The 20,452-nt window shown below is 40.4% G+C and overlaps 1 protein-coding gene across 1 annotated transcript in view; it reads left to right on the plus strand.

Moving 5' to 3' along the window:
- ETNK1 (ethanolamine kinase 1) overlaps window positions 1–20,185 on the plus strand; it is a 44,625-nt gene extending 24,440 nt beyond the window's left edge. The window contains exons 2-8 of the mRNA XM_089689155.1: window positions 604–863; window positions 3,389–3,529; window positions 4,642–4,784; window positions 12,018–12,101; window positions 12,190–12,350; window positions 13,266–13,339; window positions 17,283–20,185. Of these exons, the coding sequence (XP_089545281.1) occupies window positions 604–863; window positions 3,389–3,529; window positions 4,642–4,784; window positions 12,018–12,101; window positions 12,190–12,350; window positions 13,266–13,339; window positions 17,283–17,355 (936 nt within the window). The 3' untranslated portion in view covers window positions 17,356–20,185. The remainder of the gene's footprint in view (window positions 1–603; window positions 864–3,388; window positions 3,530–4,641; window positions 4,785–12,017; window positions 12,102–12,189; window positions 12,351–13,265; window positions 13,340–17,282) is intronic.
- The last annotated feature ends 267 nt before the right edge of the window (window positions 20,186–20,452 follow it).

Raw genomic sequence — 20,452 nt, forward strand, 5'->3', positions numbered from 1 at the left:
CAGAGCCACCCAGCTTAAGACTAGTCATGCAAGGCTCAGGCTGACCGAGTGCAAATCCATTGACCAGCTATTGTATTCAGGCAGCTGTTGCAGCTGCCTAAATACAATAGCACTGCTGAACAGCGACTGCATTTGGTTGGTTCAGCCAATCACTTTCTTCCTGGCTCAGTTGAAGGGCCACCCATGGCTCAGATCATTTTTGGCAACCTGGTATCAACCTCTTGCAGTGCCAGCAGAGCTCAGACTGGAGGAGCACAAGGAGCCAAATAGTTGTGATGCAGTCTGTAAAACCTAACAAGGAGCATTCTGATAAGAGGAGAGCAGAGTGACTGAGTTGACTTGTCAGTGCATCATGTCTTGACAGGCTGGGGGGGCAGGTGTGTGGCAGGACTGTTTAACTCCAAAGAATGGATGGACATAAATACAAATCTTTTGGCAGGAAAAAACACCCCCATTTATGCTTCATCTGCATATTTGCCTGGAGTTCAGACTTAGTTATCTGATAAAATATTCATATTTTTAAGTATATATTATAGCTTTACATGTAGTGGAGAACATTTTCGACATTGGCCTTGAATTGAACCTGCGTTTTTTGTTTTACAGGTGTTTACTGATGGCATAACCAACAAACTAATTGGTTGCTATGTTGGCGATAAAATGGACGACGTAGTCCTGGTGAGGATCTATGGGAATAAAACTGAGCTGCTTGTGGACCGCGATGAGGAGTTGAAAAGCTTTCGTGTACTGCAGTCTCATGGTTGTGCTCCCCGACTATACTGCACCTTTAACAACGGACTCTGCTATCAGTTCATGCAGGGGGCTGCCTTGGATCCGGAACATGTCTGTAATCCTAGCATTTTCAGGTACATGTTTACATTTTTATTCCTGTGTCCGATTCAAAATTGAATCTATTTCAGCTTACCAATCCTTGGATGTGGTGGCTGCATTAGTTTTCTGTTTTGCTTTTTCCCTTTCCTTTCCCATGTGATCCTGCCAGTAATACACTTGTCCCAGAATTACAGTATTCTCCCACTGTACTGTATCTATGGAGGAGCATCATTGTTGTCCCAGGACAGGGCTGCAGAACACTTCCCTTACTCCCTTTTCTCCATAACATAGGGGGTGGTGTTTTGTAGTCCACACAGCTGGAAACCATTTAACTGGTAAGCGTGCAGCACAGACAGAGCACAGAAGTTACAAAACGTCTGGCAGGATCAACATGATTTTTTTTTTTTTATTTACACTTGTCAAATAGATCTGGCAAAACCTTCTATATTATATTTATCCTCTTCATGCCAGCTGTATGCATATATGTGGCAGCACAAGAGAGTGTTTTATGTGCTGTTACTGTCGGTTCTCAGTTACATGGTAACAATTGAAGGCCAGTAGTATGGGCTCCTGATCACGCTATGACTGTGACAGCCAGTCACATTGATCACATGACCTGGAAGCTCATATACCTCTCAACAAATGGTGACAGTACTAGAATGTATTTATTGGTTCATTATCATCCTGCCCTGCTGTAAAGGCTTGTTCACACTTGACTAATTTCTAACTCTTGCCGCATGCCTCTATAGCATTTGACAGACGTTAAACAGGCATTTGGAAAGCATTTGTAATGCTCCTCAAACGCTCCCCAAATGTCTTATGTGCATTTTTGAGGCGTTTGCCAAGCGTTAAAACTGCACCACAAACCCCTATAATGAAGTTTAATGGTATCCAAAAACGCCTCACAAACGCCTGGCAGAACTTGAATCTTGAATGGGAGGCTTCAACTCCTCCTGACTGGACATGAAGTGTCCATTTTGCCGCAATGCTAACGCTTCAGTGTGAACAGCAATGTGTGCTGCCATGTGTAGAATTTTCATAGGCATTTTAAGGAGCATTAAAGACTCTTCCCAAAAGCCTGTCTAACGCCTGGTAGCAAAGCTAGTGTGAACTTTGCCTTACTGTTAATTTCTGATTGGATGTCTTTTCTGCCCTGTGTACATTGCTTTGTAAATAGAATAAGCCAACTTTATGTGCCGCTTTTTGTCCTTCTGACAGCATTGTATGACAAGCATGTCTCCAGTATTACGGTTTCTTAAAAGGCAGGAAAGGGGTTAAAAGATCAAACGGTACCAAAATAAGAGGTTCTTTGTTTGGGTTTAAATAAACTTTAATTCCAATCACTCATTGCTGACAAACTTGATAGTGTGGTGGGTTTTTTTTTTGTTTATAATCGTCAGTAAATTTCCATGGATACAGGGTGTGTATATTCTGCCTAAGTGTTATTTGTCAATGCAAACATTGCGTGCGGATACAGTCACATACTGGATGGGATCACTTGTCAATTGTGTGCACAGAAAAAAGCATGCATGTGTGCAAATTCAGCTGAATGATTCTCATATCCTGCCCCATCTGCTCTGTGCAGCAACTTGTTTACTCACACTAGTCTCTAGAAGAACATAGGCCTGCATACCTTGGTCTGTGACACTAGAACATCCAGCTATTCCTTCTTGTTCATTTCCCTGCCTGATGTGTGCGTGGCGTCTTCCTGAAGGTGACAGAATTAAACCTTTACATGTAATACAGCCAATGCTTACGCAGGAAAATGAGCTCCTAAGAAGATTCTGGTGTCTTGTAATGCCGCGGTTTAAAGCACTGGTGATCACTGCACAGCGCAGGTATTGCAGCACAGTTATAAATTGGAGTAATTGGAATAAGACCGTGATCTTGAGATTATCCGCTGAGACCCAGTCTGTGGGGTGTCCTATTAAAAAATGTTTGTTTGGTTTTTTTTTTTATGTGTTTGGTTTTTTTTGGTGAAGAATCTATGATAGCGGTTAGTCTTTAAAATGGATTTACCTTTTTTAATATTACATTATTTTTTTTTTTTTAAACATGCTTACCTGCTCTGTCCAATGGTTTTGCACAGAGCAGCCCTGACCCTCTTCTTCTTGGGTCCCCCACTGGCCCTCTTGGCTCCTGCTCTTCTCTGAATGCCCCCATAACCAGCCGCTTGCTCTGAGGGCACTTGTGCGTGTGCTCACTCCCGAGCCCCCGCTCTGTGTGTCCATAAGACATACAGCACAGGGCTCGGCGCTGCTCCTTTCTTACTGGTTTTGATTGACCGCAGCAAGAACCAATGGCTCCTGCTGCTTTTTCAACCAATGAGAAGGCAGAGACCTGGGAGAGCAGCCACTCTCGTGCACACCGCTAGATTGTGATTGACCTTGGGTAAGTATTAAGGGGGCTGTGGGGGGAGTTGCATGCTGAAAGTTTTCTACCTGCATGCATTCTATGCATGCAGGTAAAAAAACCTTCAGCCCTTAAACCACTTTAAGTAAAATTAAGTGACTTTTTAGATAAAGATCTGTTAATTTTTTGTTTCTTTTTAATTTTTCAGACTTATAGCTCGACAGCTAGCCAAGATCCACGCCATTCATGCACACAATGGCTGGATTCCAAAATCCAACTTATGGTTTAAACTGAGGAAGTACTTCGCTCTTATCCCGACTGAGTTTGAAGACTCTATCATTAATGAAAGGTAATCTGTTTAATAAAGCACATATCTTCCACTATTGATCTCAGCAGTAAGCACTTTTAGCTCTAATGCTGAGTATTTTCCACACTGTTTCCTTTGCAGTCAACGTACATGTTTGTGTTTTTTTTTGTTTTTTGTTTTTATTTGGTGTTTTCAACTCTCATTACTGTAAATATACATTATGGCAGCAGGTTTGTTTTTGTTTTCTCTTGGTGAATTGAGCTCCATGTGATAGTATCTGTATTATGTTCACCTCCTCACCAATATACAATTCTCCAGCAATCCTTGGCACCACTTTCTCTTTTAATGTTAAAAAGCAAACTTTACAGGATGCAATGTATTTACAGATCTCGTGCATATGTAGGGGATGTGTGCTACGCTGAGCAGTTTCTGGACAAAAGTCAAATGCCTACAAACCTTTTTTAATACTCAACTTTGAAAAGACCCATGGCTTGCTCTTTTTCTCCTTAACCCCCCCCCCCCCCCATCCTTAACAGATCCCAGTACAAACTTATTACATACAAGCTTCCACTGTTCTCTTGGCAGCCATACAAACAATTGTTAGAGCATATTAAAAGCAGTACATTATTCACAGAAGCTAAATTACGCATAGACTCTTTCCTAAGTGATAAAAAGCGTCCTAGCATACTCTTGTATACAGATGACAAATTTTCTGTCATGTGTGCCCCATGGATTCAATATGCCTCCACCTCATTCCAATCTGAGAGTCTAACCATTCTATAAAGCTCTTATCTTTTGAAAGGGCATCCTGGCACCACTCTTCCTCCCTTCCCCATCACAATACCCAACATAACTTGCTTTTGTTTGTGTGGTGTTTTTTTTTTTTTTTTTTTTTTCTTCCTTCTCACCTATCATAGGAACGTACCCCCAGCCCATAAATTATATAATCTCTGCTCACTTTACATTCTCTCCTCATACAACTTTTTCCTCCCCAGCCCCCACTGACACACTGTTCTGTACCATAGAACATAATATTTCACACACGTACTGCAAAATAAAAAATGAAGCCAAAAGCAGGGTGTATTCTCGTGAAACAAAAAGTGTATTCATCCATCTTCTTCTTTCTTCTTCCTTTTTTTTTAAAAACTTTGTAGGTTTGTTCGTGACGTTCCAAACCGGCAGGTCCTGCAGCAGGAAATGGCTTGGATGAAGGATGTACTGTCCAGTTTGGGTTCTCCGGTAGTTCTGTGTCACAATGACCTACTGTGCAAAAACATAATCTACAATGAAAAGAGAGGTAGGTACTGAGAAGCAGTAAGTACATCTCAGCAGCTGTCAGAATCTTTAGCTACACTCACACATACCTTTCCTTGTTTCTCCTACTTCTGTTTCCTTTGGTAAGTAGGGAAAATTTCCTGCTGTGAATAGTGTTATTATTTTAGTGACCGTTTTTTCTTACCCGAAAGGTCCTTGTGGAGAAGGTTATTCTTTCTTTAATCCATATGTCACTCTTCTGTACTAATGGGCCCTCTTAAGCCTTCATTAACCACTTTCAGACTGCAATCTCCTTTTACTTTGTGAGATTTATCCATATGTGGCTTCTGTTTTGTGGCCTGCTCCAAAATCCAACTACAGACTGTGCTTCATTTATATCGCAGCTAGTAGATTGGTTCAGGCCACTAAATGGCACCAATGTATAATCCATGTGGGATGATGAGCCATAGTGGTATCTGTGATTATATATTTTTTTTATTTTTATTTTTTCTTTAAGGCATTCTAACCAAACAAGGCTCTGTGTGATGAATTCCTTCATTGTTCTACTGTACTTCATTTATAGAAGGCATCTTTTTGATGCCGATATGTACTCCAGGACTTTGATTTGCTTCCAAAATCGTTCCTAATCCTTGGTGGATATTGTGTACTCCTATACTTGTGTATTTAAAACCGAAGTGTTGTCATTTCCAAACTGTTATGGAATCAATCCCCCTTGGAAACCAAGTGAATGTAAAACTTGGTCCTGTTCGTTTTGTGCTCTGGTTGCTGAGCTAGCATAGTAAACAAGAAGCCCCTTTCCCCCCCCCCCAACACTGTTGGACCATGCTGCTCAACTGGTGTGAGTGGCCATCTCTGGTAGCCGGCGCTCTGGAGATGAGTACCATGTTTCGCCACAGGAGGGGAAGTGTTCATAGGGGAAGACATACACAAATGATTTTTGGCAGCAATGAGCGGTGTTAGGAGTGTCCCTGTACAGAGTGATTTGTGGTCCTGTTTGTTGATCCTGGCTGGATCAGAAAAAAAACAGAAAAACGCGCTTTTGCTTTTTTTTTTTTTTTTTTTTTCCCCACAATGTAGCCCTGGATCAGAGTGGGACCACTCTTTATCCTACTTGGTCCTCTGGGGAATTCCACAACGATTTGGAAATTATGGTGAGACTTCTTCTTTAAAGAGACCTTGTCACTGGGGTGAAGGAAGGAGTAAAAACTGCAAAACTGAGTAACCTGTACATAAAGGACATGTCTGCACTTATCTGCTGCATCTTGTGAAACGTTCCTGTCATGCCCTAATTCTGGGCTGTTCTGACAGTCAAGTAGTGTCGGATCAAACCCTGCCCCACACATTCTTATTGGTCCATTAGTATGAGTCACAGCTTCAGTAGCTAAACGTCAGCCTTAACAGGAAAGCTTAGGAGGCTGCTGCAGGTATGTGTTCATCTAGGTTCCTGCTCTTGATACTTGTAGAAGTTTGTCCTTCTTCCTCTTAGTGACAGTCTTTAAATGATCTGATTTGGAAACCCAGAACACACATGGTGCAAATGACAGGCTCCAGGGTGCTTTAATGGTTTGCCTCATGCCCTCCATGCCATCTTATTGGCTCCAGATGCAACTGTCAGGCTGACTGAGCAATAAGAAAGGTGTGAAATATGGAAGTAGGTGAGCTAGGAGCACACCCAGGTAGTCGCTACTCAAAATGTGCTTTTGGGGATGATGGCACTGAAGATCATCTAAAGAATTGAGGTGCCCATTTTAATAAATTGAAGTCCTTGTGGGAGGTAAAATCCACCTCCCAGATTTTTTTTAAGAAGGATTTCTTTCTGAGCCTTGCTGGTTAGAATGTATACGGGGGTCCTGTGTGTGCATGTTATTTATCTTGTGGCTGCCATGTAGCTAGGCTCTTTACCATACATACGGGAAGAATATTGACATTTGTGAGGGTTTATAAGTAATGTAGCTTCTGCTGTTAATAAGGACATTGGAATTCACCATCGGACGTTTAGTGCCCCTTGGCATACCTAATTGAAGTGAACCTGTCACAGGCCTAATGCATCAACTTTTAGTCTCCAAGTCACGCTAGTATTTTTCATGTTTCCTTTTTGATTTATTAAAAAAAAAAAACATAATCTGCTTTTTCCTGTTTACAATGTTGCCGGTTTCACCCAGTTTTCTGATTGTTAGCCCAACTTTTTAGTGGCTTGTAAGTTCCTGTAGAGCCCTGTTGTAACCACCCTTTCATTTGCACACCCAGGGGAGGACTACATGCTAATGTGATAATGTTGCCTGCCCCTAACAACACTAGATAAAGACACGTTTCTACTTTTTCCTCCAAGGGAACTTATTTAAAGCATCTTGCTTGGTGCACATAGAAGCTGGTGGCTGTACTTGTAAACAGATCAAATAGCATGTTTCCTAGACTGTTTTTTTTTTTTTTTTTTATCTGAGGCTTTAGTAGTCCTTTTTAAGGGGAATACCCTCTGAAATAAACATGAAATCTGCAATTTGTAAAACTGCCACTTGCCTTGTTATAAGGATCCAATGGCTTAAATGTTAATTAAAATGCAGATTAGGAGTTTTGCCTTCTCTGATGCTGGGTCAGTGAACATTGAAGACAGACCTTATCGGGCAATTTGCATTTTCATAGGGAGGTCAACCGTGGTAGCCTTCATATTTCTCTCATTACAGACAACTTCAAAACTAAATATCCGTCTGCTGAAACCTTCCAATGCTGATTTGTTAACTGGATAGTGGTTCCGGGACAGCCATCTGAAGTAAACAGAAAAGCTGTGCTCCTTCTGTACATTTTAATAGATTATTTTCCATTCCAGATTAAAAACAACTCTTTCCTTAGCACGTGTTTACAGATGCCACTGCCTATTATTAGCAATCTAGTTTATATAGAACTTACTGGTCCATAATCTAAGCGCTCTTCCCCAATGCTTGTGTCCCCCCAGAATATAAACTGTACCCCCATCCCCCACCCGTTGGATGTTGCCATCTTGTCACGTACACAGCTTTGAGAGGTTGAGGCCAGGCTGTCAATCACAGCTAACCAATCAGTCACACTTGTCTTTCCAGTGACAGTCGCACAACATATGTCAAGGGCCAGGGAGAGGTGTGAGAAATGGAGATCAGGACATAGGAATATGAACATTTTGGCTTTGTTTACAGTCAATAGCTAACAGTATGGTTTAGTCTGTTTATGCGCTTTGGTTGGTTGGTTGGATGGAAAGAAGTATGTTTCAAACAGCTGATGGAACAGATTACAAAGGGATCACTGTGTGTTCACAAACTCTGTAAATAGGTTATTTAAGAGAACTGAAATCTGTGGTGAATTCTGATATTCTTGGACATCTCTAGCAGAAGGTACATTATTTGTTGCAATAAAAAGTGTTTAGTCACTACTATGATGAACATGACTTATCTTGTGGGTGGGACCTCTAATGTGTTACTTTGACAGCTGACAGATTATTAGGATCAGACTTTATGGAAAGCACTGTTTATGTAAAAGTAGTTTAAAGGAAGTGTTGTAGGCACTGTACAGTGGCCTGTATTAATAAAGCAATATCCGTTTATTACATGTATGTTACAGAATAATTTATACGGTCGTTCCTTGGTCCAGGGCAGAAACTCCCTTGGTTTTAAAGTGGATTTTTTTTTTCTCTATTCCGTGTCGTAAGTGTGTACAGAAATGTTTGCTTTGAAATAATTGTCTATGCTACATATTCAAATAAATAGTGGATATTAAATTAAACAAATGTGAGATCTATGGCAATGTTCACAAAAAACAAACCTTTTAAAATGTGTACAATAACATGAATTTCTAGTATTTAGTTACATTATTAACTTTAACGTTCAGCTTCAAGATGTGTTTAATATGTGAAAATAATCCTTTAACTAATCCAGAGCAGCCGCAGACCCATACTATATGTTCCCTGGGTATCTCATCCCAAGTCCCTTCATATAACACTGACATTATGACTTATAAGTCTCCTGTCTGCTAAGACAAAGACATGTTGTGAGTTAATTTCCATAAAACAAGTATGCCAATGTCAGCATTCAAATATAAATATATACCTCATAGCCTCTTGTAGATGTTGCCACAGAATTAAGCCTACAGGCCTATATTTTAACTTTAACTTATACAAGTCCAAGTTGTTAAAATACAAGTCTTTACTCTGTTACTTGCTTTAGAACTGCAGAATGTCAATTTTTAATAAAAAAAAAAAAAGTTGTGTAAAAAAATTTTATGTAGCTAAATACAAAACTCTGGACAAAGCAGAATATGTCGGCAGGAGAGACAGTATGCATCTTAGATAATATCATAATTCGTAATAAGGTTCTTCTGGATATTGTGTTGGCAGAGGTGTGAGAGAAGCCTATATTAAGCCTTTTTTCACCCCTGTAACATTAAAGTGAATCTCCAGGCCAGTATAAAATACAACTTGCTGTAAACACAGTGCATGTTCAATGATACTAGCTGTATTTTCTTTATCCAAATATTACGCGTTTATTCTTCCTAGTTCACTGGATGAAAAGCCAAAAACATTGAGTGCTGGCCAGCATGAACAACTCAATTCCTCTTAGCCTTAGTATAGATATTTGCAGGAGCAGAGGTCTTGCTGCTGTTCTATCAGTTTATATTTATTCCCCACGCACTGGCCACATAGAAGGTTTAAAGGCTTAGTGGTCAGGTGACAGCATCAAAAAAGCATAAAATCCAGTATTTTTCTGCAAAGTTTTGGTATTTTGATACTCTCATTACGATACTTTGTCTAAGGGCCCATTGTGTGATTTTCTGGTGAAAAAAAAAAAATTGCCATCTACTTTAAAGTTACCCAGTCTCTTCCTCAAAGAAATAAAACTGAAAGTGGCCTGCAACAGAAGAGGAATACTTGCCTCTCTGGCAGCAGTGTGTTGCACCTTCAGTCTTTTGCAAAGCTCCTAGTGCAACTACTAGTCAACATTTCCAGGTGTGTCACATGTCCTCCCTGATGGCTGATGTGGTTCCTCCCTCAAACCCCTATGTCACTACTGTGCTTTTTAAAGATGGCCATAGATGGATTAAAATTGCTGTACCGGCAGAATTTTGATCCACATGTGACTGCTCCCACTCAACAGAAGCTGATGTAACTATTGACTTCTGTCAAACAGAACAGCTATAGCCGATTGGATGAGTCCCACTGTCAGAATACAATGTCTCACTGGTGAAGATTCTCTGTCTGCCATGTTTGCGTGGATGGAGGAATCGTGGGTGTGTGTGTGCGTGGTGGTTTTTGTTTTTTTTTGTTTTTTTTGTTTTTGTTTTTCTCAGCCCTTCCATCTATGGCCAGTGATGCAGGAGGAGCCACAGCAGCTAGCGAGGAGACCCACTGTTACACACCCAGCTGTGTCAAATAAGAGCGGCCACCTGGAGCTCTGCATCTTTTCCAGTGACTTCTAGTTTATCTCCTTGACGAAGGGGCAGGTTCGCGTATAATATTGCATTTAAAAAAAAGGTGGCACATTTCATAGGACGCTATTCCCAAAGTATTTTTTATTTATGCTATAATTCTGCTACTCACTTACTATACCAATAATATAGAACATTGCATGAATTTAAAAGGTCCTAAACCATAGTTAATTACATGCTTAGAATTCCACTTTAAAACTATTGGAAAGAAGGGGTAAAGATCGAACTTTTAACCGTGAAAGTTTTGTGTTGTGAAATGTGAGTGCCAAATTCTCTTCATCTGCCGCAGATTAGGTTTGCCATTGCCCGCTGCCCTGTGGCGGCGTTCTCCATGCTTCTTAAACGCAGTGACTGGAGGTTTGTCGATCACATGTTCACTCGTGCCTGCCACATGGGAGTGAACGCATCCTGGTAACGGCCTCATCAGTATCTTCTTAGATCTTTTTATGTGTTTTTTTTTTTTTTTTAATTTATTTATTTTTTTGTTTGTAACCTTCATCTTTAACTCAGCACACCAATTTATTTTTCTTCAAAAAATGTTATATGCTAAGCTACACAGCAATATGTTAAATGACATATTGTGTAAGATACTAGGAAACTGTAAATGCATCATCTGTTCTGGGCTGAACTGTGAATTTTACTCTAAACAGACCATTTAGACAAGGGTTCAGTAGCCAGACAGAAGTCCCAGAATGCACTTGTCCTCATGGGTGTGGCAGTGAGTGTCATATTCCCCAGAGCCATTTCCACTGATCATTCTGCATACATACTACTTCTTTCATTTGGCAATTACAGCACTGGTTATGAGTCTTAATGTCTTTGTGCTTACTGGTTAAAGTACAGATAACTGAGAATTCTTCACAAGTATGCCAGCAAAGATCTTGCCCCCCCAGCTAGAAATATTTTAGTACTGCAAGTGATGTGTGCTTAGAGTTACACATACTAGTATATTATGACTACATGGAGCATATGAAATTGTCTACGGAATACTGCTTGGGTTGTAGTGTCCTCACCCTCTCTGCCAGCCAAATACTAGGTTGTCCCGTATTTTGGGAGAATTGGCTCTTCATCTTGATTACACTACATTGCACACCCTTGTCTAAATTTTCCATAGCGGGCACACTCACCCAGGTTGAGCAATCTACTCAATCCTTTGGAGAGTTCATACTCCAGGAGAGTGTAAAGCAGTAAAGACGTTGACAAGCATCTGTGTGGCACTGTAAAAGTACACAGCTGATATCTTGCTGGATTGGGACTGGTGAGTAGAACTCTGGCAGGGGGAGCTATGGGCACTACAACACTTTAAATCACTTGTATCTCGTCACTGTAAATCTTCTAGTGGCCAGTACAAGCTACACTGAGATGCCAACATATGGCAGTTCTCAAACTTTTATTGTTTTGAAATGTCATTGAATAGTATTTGTTATATTGATTTGGAAAAGTAAATATTCAAGGATAAAAGGGATTGTGTTTTTTGATCATGTCATTCATGGGCATTGCTTAACTGTTTATTGGCTTCCATGACCTGGCAGCATCAGAGGTACAAGGTTCCTTGTGTCTAAGTTGTGTCATTTCTCCTAGTGGAAAGCAGGTGTTTCACAGGCGTTTCAGAACATGTGATTATTGAACATTTATAATTGATGGAACCTTATGGAAATTTTTCTGGCTATAGGTGCCCCCCCCCCCCCTTAGGATGTGTAAAATTCACAGTTCCAGTTCCAGTGTGTGTCGGGTACTTTTGGGTCTGAACTTCGTGAAAGGAGAGTTTGTGTCCCCCAAGGTGTAATATTCCCAATCTCTATTCTAGGTGATGTACAGTTCATTGACTATGAGTATGCTGGATACAATTACCAGGCCTATGATATTGGCAATCATTTCAATGAGTTTGCAGGTAGGAAGAGCTATTCTGCACAAATCCCTCATGTTTTCCGTTTTTTATAATTTTGATTTAGTAATGACACTCCCAGTCTCATCCACAGGTGTAAACGAGGTTGATTACAACCTGTACCCGGATCGGGCCTTGCAGCTCCAGTGGTTACGGTCTTATCTGGAGGCCTACAAAGAATTCAAGGGCTTTTCCGGAGATGTCTCTGAGAAAGAAGTGGAGGTTCTCTATGTACAAGTCAATCAGTTTGCTCTGGTAAGTCTCAAAAGATTTATCAATTATTGAGACTCTTCAAATGGCTGCAGCCTTTAAAGTCTAATGTAAACTTGGCACTGCATACCGGCAGCTGGTCAGGTGCTTGTCATGTAACCATAGTGTGGAACAATTACTGGACTTGACAAGCCAGATGCTTTCCCTGGTTCCTCCCTCAGCCCCATGAACATGCTAATGATTTTTATTTATTTTTTTACATAAAACCTGTCTCTATGGCATGCCTTATTTTAGACCCTGTGACATAACTGGGTCTCTGTACTTCCCAATGCAATGCAGGCAGATCAGACTGGTGGGAGGGGTTGTCAGATGCTGTATCTTCCTGAAAACCTTACAGCACCCTCCTGCAGTACTTCTCTCAAGGCCTTCAGGCCTAATGGAAGCAGTGGGCGGGATCTTGGAAGGTGGTATGCAAATGCATTGATGGGTGGATATCCGTTTTGAGGAGTGGGATGTTCTTAGGCAGGCTTCATTTGCATGCAAACAACCCACATGTAGTGCTGAGCCTCCGTGACTGAAAAAAAAAATTAAATTCAATGAATACAAAAATGGGTCCTGGAACAGTCAGACTGTATACCTGTGCAAGATGGAAGTGAAGTATGGAGTTCAGTTTTAACAGCCGTTTTTGGATTTATGAGTCCTTTCCTAACTGGGACTTTATAAAATCCTGACCGCTTCTAATTATTCCCTATTTTATCCAAAACAGACAAAAGAAATGGTATTTAGATGCACTTTAATAGCCTCTATCAAATTTACAAATGATGATGACCGCGTAATGTGGACTTTTTCACAAGTTCAGTTTCTGTATAATACAGTATAAGCCTATAACATGTGATGTTGTTTAATTGTAACATGTCAATTTTGTGAGTTCTTATTGATATCCTACTTTCTTTTCTGAAGGCCTCGCACTTTTTCTGGGGTCTCTGGGCTTTGATTCAAGCTAAATATTCCAGAATTGACTTTGACTTTTTGGGGTAAGTGATTTCCAGGTTCCCCTGTGCTGTTTTCATTTTATATTAAATGACTATTCATTATATATAAAATTTTATTTTTTTCCTACTGTTGCATGCATGCTGCTGATTCTGTGTAATTGAATCACTAATTGAAAGGGGCATGTTCAAAATAATAGCAGTGTGGAGTTCTATTAGTGAGGTCATTCATTCTTTGAAATACAGGTGGCAATTATTGCCCTTATTTAAGGAAGGAAGGCAGCAAATGTTGTACATGCTGGTTACAGTGCATTTCTCTCTGAAATTCTGAGGAAAATTGGTCGTTCCAGACATTGTTCAGAACAACAGCGTACCTTGATTAAAAAGTTGATTGGAGAGGGGAAAACGTATAAAGAAGTGCAAAAAATGATAGGCTGCTCAGCTAAAATGATCGCAAATGTTTTAAAATGGCAACCAAAACCTGAAAGATGTGGAAGAAAGTGAAAAACTACCATTCGAATGGATAGAAGAATAGCCAAAATGGCAACAATCAGCTCCAGGAAGATCAAAGGTGGTGTAAAGTTACCTGTGAGTACTGTTACAATTAGAAGACGCCTATGTGAAGCCAAGCTATCTGCAAGAAGCCCCCCGCAAAGTCCCACTGTTGAAAAAAAGACGTGCTGAAGAGGTTACAATTTGCCAAAGAGCACATTGACTGGCCTAAAGAGAAATGGAGCAACATTTTGTGGACGGATGAAAGTAAGATTGTTCTTTTTGGGTCTAGTGGCCGGAGACAGTTTGTCAGACGACCCCCAAACACTGAATTCAAGCCACAGTACACTGTGAAGACAGTGAAGCATGGCGGTGCAAGCATCATGATATGGGGATGTTTCTCATACTACGGTGTTGGGCCTATTTATCGCATACCAGGGATCATGGATCAGTTTGAATACATCAGAATACTTGAAGAGGTCATGCTGCCTTATGCTGAAGAGGAAATGCCCTTGAAATGGGTGTTCCAACAAGACAACGACCCCAAACACACCAGTAAACGTGCAACATCTTGGCTCCAGACCAACAAGATTGACGTTATGGAGTGCCCTGCCCAATCCCCGGATCTTAATCCAATAGAAAACTTGTGGGGTGACATCAAAAATGCAGTTTCTGAGGCAAAACCAAGAAATGGAGAACTGTGGAATGTAGTCCAATCATCCTGGGCTGGAATACCTGTTCACAGGTGCCAGAAGTTGGTTGACTCCATGCAACACAGATGTACAGCAGTTCTCAGAAACAGTGCTTATACAACTAAATATTAAGTGATTCAAAGGAAAGCAAAATCTTCAAACGTTTTTCAGTTTATATAGTGAATGTTTGAGTTTGTAAAGAAGAATGCAAACTGCTATTTTTTTTTTGAACAGTCTAATATTCACTTTTCTTCAATTTTTTTTTTTTTTTTTAGAGGAACAACACAAATTTGATATATTTTTCTTTGTTTTGATTTGGAATAGAATGTGTAGTGTTCCCAGTGCATTTGTGTGTATGGAAATAAAAGCTATTAGAAGGATTTTGAGCTTTATTCACTTTTTTCAACACACTGCTATTATTTTGAACACAACTGTATATAGTAACTTCCTCTGCTCCCCACCCTCCAGCAGAATCCCTTGCCTTTGATGTGGGAGCAGTCTTGGTTATGGAATGCCAAACTGGTTGTCATTAACCTCCTAGTACCTGGCAACCAGGCCTGAGATGGCCCAGCTCCCCTGCCGAAATATTTCATTGGTTAGCTGCCAACAAATTGACATCCCCCTCCCTACCCCTGAATTGCTGTGGTATATGGGATGGCATGTGCGTCATCTTTACCAGTCACACTGCTCTGTATATAATATATTTTATTCAGATGTCTAGAAACTAAATCCTGGTACACACGATCAGAAAATTGTACGAAAAATACCACTTTCCAAGCAATCGTACAATAAGCTGATCGTTCGCACACAACTGCTTTCATCTGAAATTATTCAATGGGACAAGCATGAAAATGTTTCTCATTTGATACCAGATTTACAATTTTCATTTATTACAGTTAGTACAGTTTTTGTTCTACAATACATTACCTCCCTTTTTAAGTTTTTATTCTGTCGTACAAGACTTTTCGGAACCGTAGTAACCTCTTCACTTTCGATATGAGACTAGCATACAAAAAAAAAAGACAATCATTCATCCAATATTCTCCATGTGTGTACGGGGATTAAGGATCTGAACTGTTTTGGGGCTGTTTATCAAACAGTTAAGGCACACCTCCAGGTTGCTCCCACTCCTCATTAGTATTTACATATCTTTTCTTTAACCACTTCCCGACCGGCCGTTGCATATAAACGGCCGGACGGTGGCACTGCAGGGTTGGGTGGCCGTTTATAAACGGCCTCCCCGCACCCTGCTTGTGCGCGCTCCCTGGGAGCGCTCAGCACCGCGATCCGGTGCCCGCTGTGTCCTCCGGACACAGTGAAACACCGATCGTCGGACGGGACCTCTGTACGAACTCCCGATCACGTGATCACTGATTGGCCAATCAGTGATCACATGCAAAGTAGTAAGCAAGATGTCACTTGTGACATCATTGCTTACTACGTGTGAAATCTGTGAATGATCACAGAGGTCACATGGTACAAGGCTATTCACAAAAGCCTTGTACCATGTGACAAGCTGTGACCAATCACAGCTCACTCAGTACTTCTCAATGAGTGCAAGAATGCACAGAGAGAAAGAGAAATGATTGATTTTACATCCTATATGGGTGTAAAAGCAATCGGTGTAAAAAAAAAAAAAAAAAAGAATCATCACCCTCCAAGTAGTACAGTGTTTTGTTTTGTTTTTTTTTGTTTTTTTTTTTACATACTGTCACCTTAGCAGTACAGTGTCACCATGGTGACACTACTGCTAAGGTGACAGTATGTAAAAAAAATAAATAAATAAAAATGTAAAAAAAAAATGTTTAAAAATTATATTTGTTTATAAACTAATTTTGTTTTTTTTTGTTTTTTTTACTAAAAAGATAACGAAATTTTGGCCAAGATTTATGATGAAATATTATTTATTTGCAAAATTTTATAAAAAAACTTTTTTTTCAAAATTTTTGAACATTTTATTTACATAGCAAAAAAAATACAAATCCCAGTAGTGAATAAATACCACCAAAATAAAGCCTTATCTGTCTCAGAAAAATGGTAAAAAATTCATTTGGGTACAGTGTTGCATGACCACGCAATTGTCATTCAAAGTGTGATATCGCTAAAAGCTGAAAATTGCCCTGGTCAGGAAGGGGGTAAAAGGGTCCGATCTGGAAGTGGTTAAGTGCAGCCCTGAGCTACTGTGAACTCTGCCTGTGTGATGTTGCACCCTTTAGGAGTTGTGTAAACTACAGGCTGGGCTCACAGGAAATGTCACAATGACAGAGGACCACTGGTGCTTAACTATGGAAGAAGCCAGGGACAGTGCTGATGCGTGGAAAGGGTAAATGAAGATTTAGCACCATTAGCGGAGCATAATAGGAATAATTAAAATCCTAGAGTTACACTAAAGTTACTAATGACCAGATCCACGTTCCACTATGCAATAGATGAGAACAGATGGCGCAGCCCCCAACATTGTGGTAAGCGTTGCTCTTTGGAGTGGGTGACTGTACTTGCAGAAAATACATTTATAGAGAACCTTTTCAATAAGAACCCACTACATACTACCCACCACTATACACTGGAATTATAAGGGGGTGGGTGTTCTGTGATGTAATAATATTATAAAGAGAGTGCAGCTTTGTAAAATCTGTTTTAGAAGTGTGTCAATATCATTAGATACATTTATAGGTGAATGTTGTTATTGTAAACCTCCTTCCCCAACATACTGCTGCAGTGTACCAAAGGAGGTTATAACTTCTTTGCAAGACTTCTAGAGATCTGTGTTGGATATTTACTCCTGTCTGTTGTCCCTCTTCCAGATACGCCATAGTGCGACTCAGCCAATACTTTAAAATGAAATCAGAAGTTATGGCGCTGACCCTTCCTGAATAATGAGTGAAGAGAATACAGAGAGAGCGTTCTTCATTAAGCTACACGCGACATGGCACTTCGAGGACCCTCCTGGGACCAGGCTGTTGTCCCAGGCCTTGCTCCAAATTCTTATATTGCCTTTTTAGATAAAGCCTTTAATATCAAATTTAACTTGTAAGCAAACAACCCAGAGGCTTTTTATTTAATATTTTATGTAAGTTATTTATAGTGTTGATTCCAATTTTTGTCTTCTGATACAGTTGTATATCGTTTACGTTTAACCAAAATCCATTTTTTTTTTTTTTTTTTGGTTTTGTCCTCACATTGCTGATGTCAGAATCTTACTTTCTGATAACCTTGTCTGTGGTGCATCATGTTTGCTCTGTCCCCCTCACTGGATACTGTTCTTGGGGTGGCTTGGCCTCCCTGCGTACTCACTACATGAAACTTCAATGTGAATCTGCGCTAATGATGCTCGATGGTACATGTTATCTTGGTAACTGGAAGTATTTAGTACCTCGTAGCTTCTATGAGCCAGCAAAAGATTATAGTGTTCTACATGACACCAGCGGGCACGATATTTGATTCGGCCGCTGTTTGTTTTTAGACGCACTTTAGAGATGGAAGTGCCCACATGGACATGGTCAGTCTGTGAAAAGCACCTTTTTACAGTGTACCTTATACATTCAAAAGTCTCTATTTTGTGTCTGACCTGCATCTGCTCTGCCCCCCTCCTTCCACCTTGTAGCAAATAGATGGTAATTGGTGGGGGGGGGGCAACTGAGTGTCTAAATTGCCTTGACATGTATATATGTAATATAGTCGCAGGAAACCTAGTGAGACGCTATTATAATTGACCTGTTCTTGGATGTAATTGCTATGGATTGTATGAGCTCTGTTGTGTAATGTCTCTTATCTGCAGACCTGTGTGGATTTTTATGGTGATTTTTTTCTCACTTGTCTTTCTACATCTTGGGAGCAAATGGTTGGTGCTGATTGAGTGCACAGACTAGACCAAAAATGTCCATGCTGAATCGCACACAAGTTATACTGTATGGCTGAAAGTCTGTGTACCCCTTACTATCACACCTATGAGTGTGTTGGACATTCTACTGAAAAAATTGATGAGTTGACCCCCCCCCCCCCCCCCTTGCAGCTATAACAGTCTCCACTCTTCTGAGGAGGCTTTCCACGAGATTTTGGAGCGTCTGTGGGAATTTGTGCCCATCTGTGGGGTCAGGTACTGATGTTGGATGAGAAAACCTGCCTTACAATTGGTGTTCCAATTCATCTAAAAGTGTTCAGTAAGATTGAGGTCATAGCTCTGTGCTGGCCACTTGAGTTCCTCTACACCAAACTGGTCAAACAGTGTCTCTGTGCAGCTGGCTTGTGCTCAGGGGCATCATCATGCTGGAACAGAAAAGGGTCTTCCCAAGACTGGTATTGCAGGCATTTATATAGTGTATAGGGAGCTTACAATCAAAGGTCCCTGTCTCACTTGCATACTAGGGCAAATTTTAGACAGGAGCCTATCAGCATGTCTTTGCAGTGTGTGAGGAAACACAGTTAAGTATAGGGAGAACATGCAAACTCCATGCAGCTGTTGTCCTGGCCAGGGTTTGAACTGCAGACCCCAGTGCTGCAAGGCAGAAGTGCTCACCACTATGCCGCTGTACTGCCCAGCTGATAGCATGAAGGTTGGAAACACACAATTGTCTTTGTATGCTGTAGTATTAACAGTACCTTCAATAGGAAACATTGGCACTCATTCATTAAAAGGAGGTTCACACACTTTTGGCTATATAGTGTATTTCAGTGCCCTTAATTCAGGGTGTGTGTGGCTACTGTGTGAGTCTTGTATTGTCTGGTACTCGTTGACACCGGGAAGCTGGAACCTCTGTCCTCCTCACATCACTCGGTGTGCAGCTTGTGTGTACGTTTTACTGTACCGTAGACAGAATATGAACACTGCTAAATAAACGGAATTGCACTGGGCCAAATTTTTTATTTTTTTGCATTAACAAGGCTGACAGACTTATGTAGCTCTGTGACATACAGGACGGGGAAATTTGTGCAAATAAAACCCCCAGCATTCCCAACCAGCATCTAGGATCTATCGGTCCCCAGCAGTCCCCAGTCCTGGCTTCATTGAAGCAAATTGATGTTCTCCAGTGTCACAGATGATGTGTTTTCTTATTGGTGACAAATGTTTGCTTTGTTGTAATGAGCTGTCCGATAAGAGCTACCTCCCTAACTTTTCAAAATCTGTTTACTTATTGTTGGGGTGGCATTGCCTTTTTTTTTTTTTCCTTTCACAAATTTTATTTCAAAAAATGTAAATAAGAAGAATTTTTTTTTTTTCTGAAGGGGTGTGCTGTGTACAATAATGGGCCATCAGGCCAACTCTGTAAAGAGGACCTGTGTAAAGTATATTGTTCTGGCACATGTAGCATATTGTACATACACAGCCAGTGTAAATGACCTTTGTAAATTTTAGAATGGATTGTACACCATCAGGTCTGCTTTGTATAAGCCGCTGTGGTGATGCCAGATTCTACCTGGCCCTCTCCATAGCCCATTTCCTGCAAACTTGTTGACTTGTCAGATTATCTGTTATGTTGTCAGTACTTACCAAGGAGCCTCGTCTTAACCAAAAGATTTAATGAGATCGGATCATTTTTACTGATTGAAAGCACTTTACTTATTGTTCTACGCTCGGCAATAAGTGACAGAAATTCTCCTAACGTGGCTGTGTGATGGTGACGCTTGGGAGGGTGAAAAACAGAACTGTGAAATCTATCTACACCTGTACATTTCTCTGACTGATCCGAAATAAAGAGAGAACTCTAAATTTTAGTGTCTGTGTGTTGAATACTGATATACTGTAACATTTACAGGCAAAACCCTTGCTGTTTATGAATTTAAAGCTGAACTAGGAAATGGGTATATGGGGACTGTGTGGTTTTTTGTTTTTTTTTTTGTTTTGTCTTTTTTTCGTTTTTTAAAATCTGCCAAAAGATTTGTAATTCTGAGATGTACAGTGAAGGAAATAAGTATTTGACCCCCTACTGATTTTGGATGTTTGCCCACTCACAAAGAAATGATCAGTCTAAAAATC

The sequence above is a fragment of the Staurois parvus genome, unplaced genomic scaffold (genome assembly GCF_062004578.1).
Source record: "Staurois parvus isolate SC_StPar_1 unplaced genomic scaffold, SC_StPar_1.0 ptg000469l, whole genome shotgun sequence".
NCBI lineage: Eukaryota > Metazoa > Chordata > Amphibia > Anura > Ranidae > Staurois > Staurois parvus.